The following is a 14,614-nucleotide window of genomic DNA, read 5'->3' on the forward strand; positions in this document are numbered from 1 at the left end:
CCATTTACAATCCTTCAGAAAAGGCAAGTCAGGACAGGAAAAAGGGGGAAAGAACTAGAGTGGAGGTCACGGAGGACCGCTGCTTACAGGCTTGCTCCTCACGGCTGGCTCAGTTTTCTCTTCTACACCCCCGACCACCATCCCAGGGATGGCATCACCTACAGGCCAATCTGATGGGAGCAATTTCTCTACTGAAGTTCCCTCTTTGATGACTCCTGTTTGTGTTGTCGGCCAAAACCAACCTACACACCATACATGTGTAAAGTCATGGTTATGGGGGTGGGGACGCTGAGTGCGGTGCCACTCACTGGTCTCAGCTACTCGGGAGGCTGAAGCAGGAGGACATTGATCCCAGGAGTTCATAGCCGGACTGGGTAATAGGGCGAGATTAAGTACCCCCAAACCAAACCAAAACAACAGCAAGATAAAGCAAGAAAGTCAGGCAAAAAGTCATAATGGATATGAAGAAAATGTCCCAGTAAGACAGAAAGGACAGCACTGTCACATACACCATTTTTAAATTATATTTATTTTATTTTGTGCATAATCTGCCTACATGTATGCATGTGCCCCACATGCATGCCTGATGCCCACAGAGTTCAGAAGAGGGAGGCAGACCTCCTGGGACTGGAATTCCAGACAGCCAGAGTCACATAGAAGAGCCTGTTTTTGTTGTTTGTTTTGTTGTTTTAAGTTATGACCAGCTTAGCACTGATAGTCGTTAGGGAGATGAAAATCAGCTGCCACTTCACACACACTGAGATGTCAGGAGCCAGTAAGTGCTGGAGACCACAAAGAAGCCTCCTGCATCAGCGGGAACTCAAGTGGTTCAGCATCCCATCTGCGCTGTACCCAGTCTTGCAGAAGTTAGGGGTGATTTAAGCCTACAGAGGGCAGGCAGAAGCCATGAGCAAATGCTACACCATTTCTGTGTTAGAGACAAGGTCTGGCTATGCAGCTGAGGCTGGCTTTGAACCTGTGACCATCCCACCTCTATCTCCTCAGTGCTGGGATTACAGGCATGCACTAGCATGCTCCGCTAACCTTTGGTAATTTTTAAAGATTCTAGGAGAATCTCAGGTAAGATCAAAGGGATCATAATCAATGGCCGAAGAGAGATACTGTCCTGTTTGGTATCCATGACGGGGACTGGTCCTTGCTGACCTCCACGGTGGAAAGAGTCATCCCATCTTTGCTGGCTCTGCCTCTGTGCTTTGCACGTGACCTGCTCTTTCTCCGTGGTCGCCCTCCTCCCACTACTGAGTTCTGGATGCACTGGTGACCACGGCAACTGTACTGCAAGATTCAGCCCACACCCTGGGCCTTCTCCCCAGGCCTGTCCAGCCTCAGGTGTTGACTAGATTCAGAACTCACCATTGTCTTGGCTAGATTCACTTTGCTGGTATGCCATCAGTATTGTCACTGTGGATCCCGTACAACCTCACGTGATGAGTCAATGTTTTTGACAAATGTTGAAAAACATCAAATAAGAAAGCAAACATGAAGGCGATGGATGTCAGGTCTAGTTCTAAGTTGCCTCATCATCATAGCATGTTACTACAGAGCACTGCACACTCCTCCCTCCCTTCAAACGTGTGATGAGAGACTGCTGTGTATCCCTAGGCTAGGGAATTCTGATGGAATGATCATCAAAAATATACCTAATGGGAGCTGGGCATGCTGGCCATGCCTTTAATCCCAGCACTTTGAGAGGCAGAGCTCTGAGAGTTCAAGGCCAACCTGGCCTACATAGTGAGTTCCAGGTCAGCCAGGACCTCAAAGAGAGACCCTGTTTCAAAAAACTAAAAACAAATGAATAAATAAACACTTAAACACACACACACACACACACACACACACACACACACACACACACACACTCTCTCTCTCTCTCTCTCTCTCACTCTTCATGGGGGGAAGGGGAACTGGGGGATGGGATGAAGAGATGCCTCAATGGGTGAAAGTGCTTGCTAGGCAAGTCTGCTCTAAGCTCAGATGCCCAGAACTCACATAAAATCTAGATGTAGTTCAAGTGTCTGTAATCCTAGGGTGTCCATATGGGGAGATGGGAGGCAGGGACAGGCGATTCTGCAGAAATCCTGAGCCAGCTAACCTCGATGGCTAGATGGCTTATGCCATCCAGAAACCCTGTCTCAAACAAGGTAGACAGGAGACAGGTGAGGACTGAGACCCAAAGATGGCCTTCTTACTTCCTTATACAGGAACAAGCACACAAATAAACAGGGTATGAAATATCACAGTGACTCATAAATATGCACAATTACTATGTGAGAATCAAAAAAAGGCCTTTAATCCCAGCACTCGGGAGGCAGAGCCAGGCGGATCTCTGTGAGTTCGGGGCCAGCCTGGACTAGAGTGAGTTCCAGGAAAGGCAAAAAGCTACACAGAGAAACCCTGCCTTGAAAAAAATCAATCAATCAATCAATCAATCAATCAATCAATCTGTCCTTGGATTTTATTCCATGAGTCCAGTAAAGGAAACAAACACAGGCAGGCGGTGTGGAACAAACCTGCAATCCCAGGACTTGGGAGACTGAAGCAGGAAGACTGCTGGGAATCTATGGACAGCCTGGGCTGCAGGGAGAGACCGTCTCACAAACCCAACCCCTTCCCACATTGAAATTAAATAAATGAAATGTATATAAAAAAAACTGTGAATAACACTATTAAAAAATTTAACAGCACAGGAACAAGCACAGACCAAAATTTTGTTTTGAGACAGGGTTTCTCTGTGTAGCCCTGGCTGTGGTGGCCCACTTCTATAAACCTAGGACTCAGGAGGTGGAGGCAGGAGAATCATGAATTTGAGGCCCCTGGTGGGCAACGCAGTGAGAACTTATTTCAAGAATCAAAAAGCTGGGTGTGGTTGAACATGCCTTTAATCCCAGCACTCAGGAGGCAGAGGCAGGTGCACCTCTGCAGTTTGAGGCCAGCCAAGGCCTGCTATGCCCCCCCCACCCACCAAGAAACCAAAAAGAAAAAAAAAATCTTTATTTTCCTGCCTTGTCATGTGACATCTCTTCTGTACACAGCTATTTCCCTTGCTGCTTCTCTGCATGCCGTGATATAACGAAGCGGGCTGTGCTGGCTGATTTTATGTCACTCTGATATAAGCTAGAGTTATGTGGGAGGAGAGAATCTCAACTGAGAAAATGCCTCCATAAAATGTGGCTTTAGGCAAGTCCACAGTGCACGTTCTTCATGGTGTACTTCAAGTTGTAAGATGAATATGGTCACGGTGTTTATCCCAGCGATAGCAACCTAAGACAGGGGCGTCACCAGACACCGAACAAAGCTGCTAGATCTTGGACTTTAGCCTCTAAAACTGTGAGCTAAATAGGTTTCTTTTTAAAAATAATGTACCCAGTCTCGGGTATTTTGTTATGGCAACAAGAAACAGGCCAATACAACTTTTGTTTATTTATTTATTATTGTCATTATTTTAGTGTTTTGAGGTAGGGTCTGCCTATGTAGCTCAGGCTAGCCTTAACTTGCAATGATCAGTCTCTCTAGAGCTGGGATTACCAGTTAGTGTTACCATGCCCAGCTACAACATTCTTTTATTCTTGTAGAATGTGCCAGGAGATTTTTAATGATTATTAACAAAGCCAGTTTATAGCTACCATCTTCAAATCACCCTGCTCTTGCCACAGCCCAGAGCTTTGGCTCAGCAACTAAGTTCACACACTGTTTAATGAGTAGCCATGAACGATCCTGCCCTCCTAGTCTTTCTGTGAGACCCTGTCATGACTTCAGAGCCGAGACTGTCAGTTCCAGTCAGTGCGGTCCTCCAGGAGCCCCTGCTCACCTGATGGTCCAGCCTCAGCTGTCGAAGCCTCAGTGTCTCATCTTCAAAGGCACTGTCTCAAAAACAGAAGAAGAAAGCACATAAAGACACAATCTTTCTAAAAGCCTGTCCATTTTGTGTTTTTCTTTTTTCTTTTTTTTTTTGGTTTTTTGAGACAGGGTTTCTCTGTGTAGCTTTGCGCCTTTAATGGAACTCACTTTGTAGCCCAGGCTGGCCTCGAACTCACAGAGATCCGCCTGCCTCTGCCTCCCGAGTGCTGGGATTAAAGGTTTGAACCCATGGCCTTATGTCTGAAGCCTTCTACCACTGAGCTATACACATAGCCAGGTTTGTTCTGTCTTTGAGACAGGGTCTTACTGTATAGTACTGATGACCTGGATCTCACTCTGGAGACCAAGCCGGCCTCAAGCTCACAGAGATCTGCCTGCCTCTGCCTCCCCACTGCTGGGATTATAGGTGTGTGCCAACACTGCCTGGCCATTTTTTTTTCCTAACAAGAAGTCTGTCTACCGCCCGGCCCATTTTGTGTTTTTCATACACGCATTCCACTGGGCTAACTGGAAACAATGGATTCTGCCTTAGAGGAAGCGCCCTGACTTTGAGGACAGTCTGGGGCTTCATGGTGTCTCAAAATCAACTAGGTCTGCATTAGTAACATTTGTTCTACAGAGAAATACTAAGGAATACAAGGCTGACACCCCTGTGAGCCAGAAGAGGGCATCACACCCCCAGAGCTGTAGTTACAGGTGGTTGTGAGCTGCCATGTGGGTGTTGGCAGGACTGAACTCAGGTCCTTTGGAAGAGCAGCAAGTACTCTTACCACTTAACTATCTCTCCAGGCTCCCCTTTAATGTACCCACCCACCCACCCTCCCATCCATCCATCCTCCCATCCATCCATCCTCCCATCCATCCATCCATCCATCCATCCATCCATCCATCCATCCATCCATCTAGTGTTTGGGGGTAGTGATAGGGATTGAATCCTGGGCCTTGGGCAGGCTAAGCAAGTAATCTACCACTGAGCCACACTCCCAGCTCTGAGACAGACTTCTTGTTAGGAAAAAAAAATGGCCAGGCAGTGTTGGCACACACCTATAATCCCAGCAGTGGGGAGGCAGAGGCAGGCAGATCTCTGTGAGCTTGAGGCCGGCTTGGTCTCCAGAGTGAGATCCAGGTCATCAGTACTATACAGTAAGACCCTGTCTCAAAGACAGAACAAACCTGGCTATGTGTATAGCTCAGTGGTAGAAGGCTTCAGACATAAGGCCATGGGTTCAAACCCAGCACTGCAGAACAAACTAAACAAAGGAACACGCAGGAACACCACGGAGCACTTACAATACCAGCCCCTCCTCCCCACTGCAGCTCATTTCTGGGAAAGGGTTAACCAGGAGAAAAGACTCTGAGGCGACAGCTCAGTATTTCCCAACCGATGCTGCAAACCTGCTTTTGCTCAACGCTCTCAGTCTGTCCTCAACACTAAACTAAAATTGTGATGCCTCCTGGCACGGATAAAGACCATCCCCTCTCCTCACCACACCTCCCAAGTGCTGAAACCTCAACAATGCTACACTCGGACTGCACACCCCAGAAGCCTCAAGCATTCCTTTCAGGTTCTCTAACAGTTAGCACGCTGGGCGTGTCTTCAAGGCCGCATCCAGACACCATTCAATTCCTTCCAGCAAGCCTGGGCAAGCTGAGCAGATGTAAATAACAGGGTATCATGAAAGCATTCTGACCTGAACAGAACAGAAAATAGACGCTATAGGACTATAACACGTACGAATCATAGCTACAGCTGTTCTAAATCAAACCATAGGCGGAGGACGGGGCTCAGTGGCAGAGTGCTCGCCTAACATGCACAAGGCCCTGAAAAAATAAAGAAAAAGTAAACTGAAACTCTCATTTAGCAGAAACTGAAATGTGCTTTTAATGGCAGAACCCTCTCTCCAGCCCCAACCCCCACAACTTCAACAGTTTCTTTTCTTTCTTTTTCTATTACATCTTCTGGAAGCCTCTGCCCTTACGACCTACTCAATTCCCCAAAGCCCCACTTCCTGAGACCATAACTTTGCTGACTTGACTAACTGTGGCGGAAGGGTATGGGACACACACATTCACATCACAGGACTTCACAGAAGATGGTCCGTGACCACAGAGGGGAGTGGTAAAGGAGAAAGCTGAGTGAGAACTTAACTATGGTGAGGATTGCCAAGCTGGGCATCGTGCTTCCCAGGACTCTTCCAGCTTGAGGCCAGCCTAGACTTACACAGTAAAACCTGTCTAAACAACCAAGCCAAACACTCAATTAAGATCTCTAGTAATGAGGTGTTGAGGCATCATGTTCTTTTGTTTTGTTTTTGTTGTTGTTGTTTTTCGAGACAGGGTTTCTCTGTGTAAAAGCCTTGCCTGTCCTAGAACTCACTCTGTAGACCAGGCTGGTCTCGAACTCACAGAGATCCACGAGCCTCTGCTTCCCAAGTGCTGGGATCAAAGGAGTATGCCTGGTTTTCTGTTTGTTCTTTAATGTGAGGGACCACTATTAGATGAGAGATAAATGGGGTGAAGGACAAAGGTTACTTTTGAACTTTTTTTGGTAATTTTCTTTGCAAATTTAATTTCTTTCTTTCTTTTAAGTAATAATGATAGACAGAGTTATTAGGAAGAATGGGTGTGGCTAGTGAGCTAGGGAAAGGCAGAGATGCAAAAGTCAATTTTTTTCCAAACAGTAAGAGTTACAAAATAAGACATTTTGATAAATGTTTATTTTGTAACTATGGCCTGAGTAATTTATCAATTCCTCTGCCCTTTATCTGCCTGCTTCTGCTTCCCTGGAGCTGGGATTAAAGGAGGGGACCACCACGGCCAGCTTGCCCTTGAATACCAGTTATCCTCAGGGTATTTCCGGGCAGCTGATAGAGGGTGAGAACTGTGAGGATATTTGCCCAAGATCAAACAGAGCTGGCTCCATCACTGGAGACCTGTCTCCCTTCTGCTGCTGCTGTGGAGCACTTCCTGACAGACAGCTTGCCTGTTTCACTCACTAATCTTCAACTGCCTCCACCTCGAGGCCACACTCACAGTCCCTGCAAGTTCTCGGGCGCTCACTGCAGCTGAACAACCAGGAGTGATAGATTGCTCCACCAGAGAAGGATGCCCAGTGATTGAGTGCTGCAGTCAAAGATGGAGAGGCTCAGCAAGCCCCTGAGGTCCTGGGGAGAGCAAAGCTACTCTGCAGGAAGGGAACAGGATAAGGCTTGCCGAAAGCGATGGCCGTGAGACCCAGTCATAGGCTTTCCTAGGAGGGACTGGAGCAAACAGTTCCTTTACTGGTCCTGAAGATCACAAACGCTGCTTGTCAGTCTCAGACATGAACAGTGAGGAGACAAGTGAGAAGGAATGGCTTATCCTGGACACTAAATGCAAGAAACACACTGGGGTGAAGCCACAGTGACAAAGCTTATGAGAAATAAACCGCTTGGTGTGCACCAAGGAAGTACTGGTAAGATGTTATGGGAAAGACAAAAGAAAAGGTTTTCATTTAAAATGACTCTTACTACACTTACTTATCTATTGTGTGAGGAGTGGCATCCAGAGGCAGGAGGATCTTCGTGAGTTAGAGGCCAGCCTAATCTACATAGCAAGTTCTAGGATAGCCAGGATATATAGAGACCCTGTCTCAAAAAGAAAAAAAGAAAGAAAAGGCAAATGTAGTATGTGAATGGGTGTGGTGGCACAAGCCTACATCCCAGCACACTAAGGAGATTCTGTATCGTGCAAGGCCAGCCTCAGCTACACTGCTGGCCTATCCTGGGGCGGGGGGGGGGGGGGGGGGGGGGGGGGGACCTGATTATTCTGCACTATGTCTCCATGACCATCAATCAACGCATGCAGAAGATATCTGAGATGAGCAATCAGACTCCCCTGCCTGTGATTTTGACATTGGATCTCAGGGATCCAGTTTCGTACGGGCTCTCTGAGGACACTGAGCCACATCTAAGCGAGGCTATGTGGTTCTATAATCACTAAACAGCAACTGTGGGGTATAAGTGACAGGCATTCTGGTCCTGCTCTGTGCTCTCAACTACTCCACTGAAATATGTATTCAAGGTGACCGTCGCTTTACATTTCAGTAGTAATCAAGAACACTAGGCCACCTGCAAATAACTGACATCCCACAGACCTGCAGTATCCCTCTACCCTGGGTAAGATGGGCAATGAGTGGAAATCTAAAGAAAATGAACACTTTAGGAAAGTAGATACAGCTCTTTCGGGGGGGGGGGGGGGGGTGCAGGGTGTGTGTGCATGCGCCCATGTGGTTTATGCACCTATGTATATATAGGTGCATGAACTTGTGTACATGTATGTGGAGGCCAGAGAACATTGGGTGTCCCATTCTCTCACTCTCTGCCTTACTCCTCGAGACAGAGTCTCTCACTGAATTTGCAACTATGCTGGCAGCCAGCAAGCCCCAGCAATCCTCCCTGTCTCCTTTCCATATAATGCCAGAGACAAAGGCCCGTGCATGGTCACTTCCAGACTTTTCCATGGGTGCAAGGGGATCTGAACTCAGGTCCCCAGGCCTGCACAGCAAGCACTGTAAACCACTGAGCCATCTCTCCAGCTCTTCAGAATCCAGACCATGCTACTGCTCAGGACACAGTACCTGTGGCAGTCACCCCGTGAATCTCTAGCTAACAGACTTCCAGGTACTTGGTTTCTTAGTTCCCCAAGTAAGCACCTTCTGCTGGCGGACTGGACAACCAGACATATCAAAGAACTACAATATGCTGACACATTCTCTTCTCCCTGCTGCCTGCTGGGGAATGCCAGACAGCCTGCCAGCAGGCCCCTCTGAAATCTGTAAGGAAGGACCCAACTCTGCTGCACGGGCCTGAGTCTCTCAGAGTCCCTGCTGCACTGTTGACTTTCTGTCCACCCGTGGCATTAATTACTCTGACAATAAACTTCTTACCCCCAACAGTCCATCTCAGTGTCGCTCTCGAATCCTACACCCTGTATTCTTTCCAGACATGACTCTTTACATTTTCCTAATAATCCCTTCTTAAGTTCTGAAAATTTCCATATGCTTTTCAAATTAATGTACCAGCGCTTTGTGTATTTCCAACCACTGATTCATGCTCTGTTATTCCCACTGCCAAGGGATCCTGGCAGGTATCATGTCAGATACTACCTGACATGTGTAAAAAAGAATACTTTCTTAAACAGCACACAGCTAGCTTCATTAATTTATGTTTATGACCAACCTCTGGAAACTCGGCTGTGAGTGAACTGACAAGACATGCGGATGGGGCTGTTAGAAAGTAATTTGGGTGCTGCACAAAGGAACAAACAAAACAAAAACAACCCAGCAGGGCAATTTCCTTTTTGTAAAAAGAACGTGTGTGCCAGCAAGCACTTAGCAAGCACACCTGGCCAAGATGGCCTCTGTCTTTTATCCCCGATGCAGGGAGAGATTATGCCTCACCCCATTGGTGGGAACTTGACTTCAGAATCTGACAACTAGCAGGAAGTTCAGGGAATAGGACCCTTGTCGGGCTAGACCTTTTTTTTTTTTTTTTTTTTGGGTTCTTTGAGACAGGGTTTCTCTGTGTAGTTTTGGTGCCTGTCCAGGAACTGGCTTTGTAGACCAGGCTGGCCTCAAACTCACAGAGATCCACCTGCTTCTGCCTCCCAAGTGCTGAGATAGACCTTTGACAAAAAAAAAAAAAAAATGTCTCTCACAAGGCCATGTGTGGTGGCCAAGCTTGTGATCCTAGGGCTCTGGAGGTGGAGGCAAAAAGATCGGGGGCTCAAGGTCATTTTGGTTAGCCTGGGATAAATGAGACACTGTCTCCCCAAAACAAAATAAAAATTCCAACAACAAAAACCCCAAACTAAGCAAATAATAGACATGAAGGGAGTCTAGATGAACCCAAGAGGCCAGGCAAGACACAGGAAGAGGAAGCAGAAGCAGTAATGAAGACAAGTCACCCACAGCACAGACGACAGGGGACAGATTCCTTTTCGGCCCACACACAGCCCTGGTCTTTGCTTCTTAGGGATTCCTTCTCTTCTATAATTCTTTCAATTACCAAGGACATTCTGAATTTCCCACCCTGCTAAGGGAAGTTAGACAACGAAATGTCAAACAGAGAGGCCTTTCAAGTCTCCAGTACATGGACACAGAAGCCTGGAGCCGATCTAAAGATGCCTACAAAGAGTCAGGAGCCCAAGCAGGGCCTCCTGGAAGGTTCTCCGGCAGTTGGCATAGAGACAAACACAAACAACCAACAGCAGGCCAGTATAAATAACCATGCCTGCTTCCTGTGGCCTCCTCGCTGAGACCAAACAACACATGCCGCCTTGTGAACTGTTTTCTTACTGGAGAAAAAAATGCAACTAAACTGATGCATAAAATATACAGAAAGGACAAAAGCAATGTATTTAAACACAGATCTGCCAGTAGAACCGGTCTCCCTCAACAGTCATGCTGTCCCTCCAAAGTGCAGGGACTCTAGGCTCCCCCTCCCAGGGTCCTTGCTAGGCTCCTACACACACGGCACAATATTGATTTTGTTTTTTGAGTTTTACCACATTTTGTATGTATGTGCATTTGGGCCTGCATGCCATGGTGTACATGTAGTCAGTTTCCATGGCAGCTCCTAACCACCTAGAGCCCCAGCTCCAGGAGATGCAATGCCCTCTTCCAGTCTCTCAGGGTGTCAGGCATGAATGTGGTGCACATACATACACGCAGGCGAAACACACATATAACATAAAAATAAAGAAGTCTTTGTAAAAGAGTATCAGTCTAGGAACCTAGGAACTAGCAATGTGAGTGTCACAAGCTTATCTACCGGGCACCTCACTAACAGACACATGCTCCCTCCACACATTCTGCAAGTCTCTCACATAGATGTATTTACAAGTTGAGCACAATATTTAGCCCAGATTACATAGCAAGGCTTTGTTATAAAATAAATAAATAAACAAACAAACAAACAAATAAATAAATAAATAAATAAATTGTGCCCCCCACCCCCAGCCGAGCCAAGGACTGAACCCAGGGCCTTGTGCTTGCTAGGCAAGCGCTCTACCACTGAGCTAAATCCCCAACCCCAAATAATTGCTTTTTAACATGAAAAAAAGCAGAAATGTTGCTGTATAAGCTAGAAATCTAAAACTCATACCATTACTGCCATTAATGACATGAACTCCAGAACATGCTCAAGAAGGACTGGGGCTGGAGAGATGGCTCAGTGGTTAAGAACACTTGCTGCTTTTACAGAGGACCCAGGTTCAGTTCCCGGTAACCATATGGTGGCTCACAACCATCTGTAATTTCAGTTCCAAATGACCCCATGCCCTCTTGTGAGCTCTGCAGACACCAGGCACTCACATGGTACACAGACATACACGCGTGCAAAACATTCACACACATAAAGTTAAAATACATAATTTTTTAAAGGACTCGGAGCAGTGTCCTTTAAAAAATGTACGTGCTCTGCTGGGGAGGAGGTGTGGCCGGTGCCAGCAAAGGCATCCGGGTACCCTCGCCGCCCCAGCCCACACCCACATCTTTCACACTGTCTTTATGTTACAGCCGTGGTGTCAGGAGAAATACTGCGCACTTCTCTGGGAATTCTTGTTTTCACTACGACAGATCAACTTCCAAAACAATGATCTGCTGAGTCCTTCACTGACCTGCACAGCAACCAGAAGACCCAAGACACTCGGAACGCTCAAAAGAAAAGCAGAATTCAAAAGGAACTCAAACAGCAGGACTTTCTAACCACAGAAACCTTGTAAATGGTGCATGGTGTACAGAACCTAGACCATTTAAATCCATGTTTAAGTCATGCATTTCTTAAATGAAAGAAAGCAGAGAGAGGAAGAGAGGAAGAGAGGAGAGGAGGGGTATAGAGGTTTATCAGGAATTTTTGAAATCCCCGTTAGGAAGAATCTTCTGATTATCTTGACTAATTACAAAAAAAAATAATTTCAAGAGAGGGTGATGATGTATGCTTTTTGCAGGGTTTTATTTTATGATTAAAAAACACTTTTTAAAATCAAACTTTGGTTTGAAGTCTCAAGCAAACTGTGTATACTTCTGTTAGTGGTGACGAACCTAGTCTATCCCGACTATCCGCATCAGAGATGCGGCCAAGCTGCCCACTGCCAGGACACCAGCTTCCTCCCTGTTCTCTGGTTTCCTCCTCTGCTTTCTTCTGCCAGTTAAAAGGGTAAGTGTGGCCTTTCAGCCATGCCGCAGCATCTACCAGGTAAGAAGCATCTGCCGCCTCCGATTAGTCAGCATGGGGTTAGGAGTCTATTATCGTGGTAAGGGTGGTTTTTAAACATGTTATTAAACTTCGAGTACTGCTAAATAACTCAGAGTCCTTGATTAAATGTCACTTGAGAGCTGAATACTGATGAACCCTACTATCGCCAATGTGCTACCTCTTTCTATGTTAAAATTAAATTTTATACAAAATTATATTTTGCTAGCCAGAACTCTTGAACTCAGCAACTATCAATCAAAATGTATTTCCCCCTTTTCTTGTTGAGAGTCATGTAGCTCAGGCTAGCCTTAAACTCATTATGGAGCCATGGCTGACCTCGAACTCCTGAGTCTCCTGTCTCTACCTCCCAAGGATAGGGTTACAGACAAGCACAACCACATCCATCAAGGTTTCTTTTATGGTAGTTTCTGAGGCAATCCTCAGTCACATCCTGAAGTAAACAAGCAGTATGCTTATTTTCATCCACAAAGTATCAGTTACAAAACCCTGGTTATTACAGTATTTATTCTAATATGCAAATTAACTCTTTTCTTCTCAAGACAGGGTTTCTCTGGGTAGCCCTAGCTATCCTGGAACTTCTGGCTTTAATCACCTTTTGTTTTGTTTTGTTTTAATGAGATAGTGTCATCCTATGTTGCTCAGGCTGATCTGGGCTTGTACGACCTTTCCTTCCAGAAAATGACCCCACACTTGGGAGGCTGAGGCAGGAGGGCTGTCATAAGTTTGAGACCAGCTTCACTCTGCTTTAGCAGCCCAAGCAGCTAGAATTACAAATGAAATTAAATAAAATTCACCTTGTCCAAATTCTAAACTCAGTCAACCTTGGAAAGTCATATTTTTACACATGTTGAGACACTAAGAATAATTCTGACCAGAACAAAATATTGTTCCTGGGAAAACACACATCAAGAACAAATTAGACATTCCAGAAAGGACTCCTAGGAAATCATCCTCCCTCAAACAGGGGAAAAGCCAATATTCCAGACCCAGCTGTCTTCCCCTGAGAGGCTGCTGCGATCTGGAGGGAGCTTAACTGAAGCAAGGGATTGAAAATTCATCTCCTAAGAGGTCCATTTAGGTGGCGGTGGTAGTACACACCTTTGATCCCAGCATTTGGGAGGCAGAGGCAGGTGGATCTCTGTGAGTTCAAGGACAGCCTGGGCTACAGAGTCAGTTCCCAGACAGCCAAGGCTACAGAGAGACCGTGTCTCAAAACAAAAACAACCCAAAAAACAAAACAAAAAAGGCTCATTTAGTACACATCAGAAAGCAAAAATTGCTTGGGGAGGAGGCTGAGAAGGACGAGCTGGCAACTGATTTAAGCATTCATACAACTTAAAGAATGCTTTAGAATACAGCAAGGAATTTATTTAGAGTGATTGCCTCTTGACTTGGCTCATGTCCCATACACAGAGCAGAAGAAAAACCAGCCATTCAGTTAGATGACCCAAACAAAGAGGGACCTTAGCTTTTTCAAGGCATCAGCATTTTTTTTATTAATTTTTTTTCTTGAGATATGGTGTTTGTCAAGTAGTCCACAATGGCCTTGAATCATCCTGTTTCTACCTCTGGAGTGCTGGGATTACAGGTGTGCACCACTCTAGCCCCCTCAGAAATGTTACTAACAGCGTATGACTTGATCCCGAAATTAAAGACTGCACCGTTCCCTAGGGATCTCCAAACAGTTGGCATCAGAACTGAAACCCAGCCTTCCTTTCATGTTTCTCTCTTCCTTGGTTACACGTTCTCTCTTGGGCAGGTTGTTTATTTTCCTTTTCCTTACAGGGTAAAGATCAAAGTATGATCTTTTTCCCTGATAATACCAAATACATACTCCCGGGCTTGAGGTAGAACTCAATGCCCAGTAGAGGTGGTATTCAGCATGCCCAAAGGCCCTGAGGCTCACCAGATACTTTTCTTTGGATAAAACTGGTATTTACTTATATGTTTCTAAAATGTTTGATTTCTTTTTTTTTTGTTGTTTTTGTTTTTGTTTTTGTTTTTCGAGGCAGGGTTTCTCTGTGTAGCTTTGTGCCTTTCCTGGAACTCACTCTGTAGTCCAGGCTGGCCTCGAACTCACAGAGATCCACCTGCCTCTGCCTCCCGAGTGCTGGGATTAAAGGCGTGCGCCACCACCGCCGGAAATGTTTGATTTCTTAAACAGCTTGCTCTAAAGTAATTTTTATGCACAGATGACATTCAGAACATCTGCAGTAGCTGGGCATGGTGGCTCATGCCTCATCCCAGAACTCAGAAGCTGATGGCAAGATTGCCACTGTGTTTGAGGCCAGCCTGGGCTACAGTGGGATACCACCTCAAAGCCAAAAACCTCAAATATCTGCATTATATGCTTTGATAATGCATGATAAAGAGAACAGGAGACCACAGAAGTCAAAAGCCTGGATTCTGTTTTTAATTCTTTTGTTTTATTCTTTTATAATCTCATACATGTGTAAAATGAATGTGTCTTAATGATA

General features: G+C 45.8%; 1 protein-coding gene across 4 annotated transcripts in view; it reads right to left on the bottom strand.

Annotated features, from left to right (window-relative positions):
• Tulp3 (TUB like protein 3) overlaps positions 1-14,614 on the bottom strand; it is a 37,769-nt gene that overhangs the window by 16,813 nt on the left and 6,342 nt on the right. The window contains exons 1-2 of one of the 4 annotated variants that reach the window (XM_052720359.1): positions 3,830-3,867; positions 2,011-2,148 (exon numbers count right to left, since the gene is read on the bottom strand). The exons of 1 other annotated variant lie outside the window; for it this stretch is intronic. Coding sequence is in view for 2 of the 3 variants with exons in the window: in XM_052720357.1 (XP_052576317.1) it covers positions 3,830-3,885 (56 nt within the window). In the remaining variant the exon portion in view is untranslated. Of the gene's footprint in view, positions 1-2,010; positions 2,149-3,829; positions 3,886-14,614 lie in introns of those variants that run through there. 2 more of the 4 variants (XM_052720358.1, XM_052720357.1) reach the window with 2 other exon arrangements.

This window comes from Peromyscus californicus, unplaced genomic scaffold (genome assembly GCF_007827085.1).
Source record: "Peromyscus californicus insignis strain IS unplaced genomic scaffold, ASM782708v3 Scaffold_6__1_contigs__length_162567912, whole genome shotgun sequence".
NCBI lineage: Eukaryota > Metazoa > Chordata > Mammalia > Rodentia > Cricetidae > Peromyscus > Peromyscus californicus.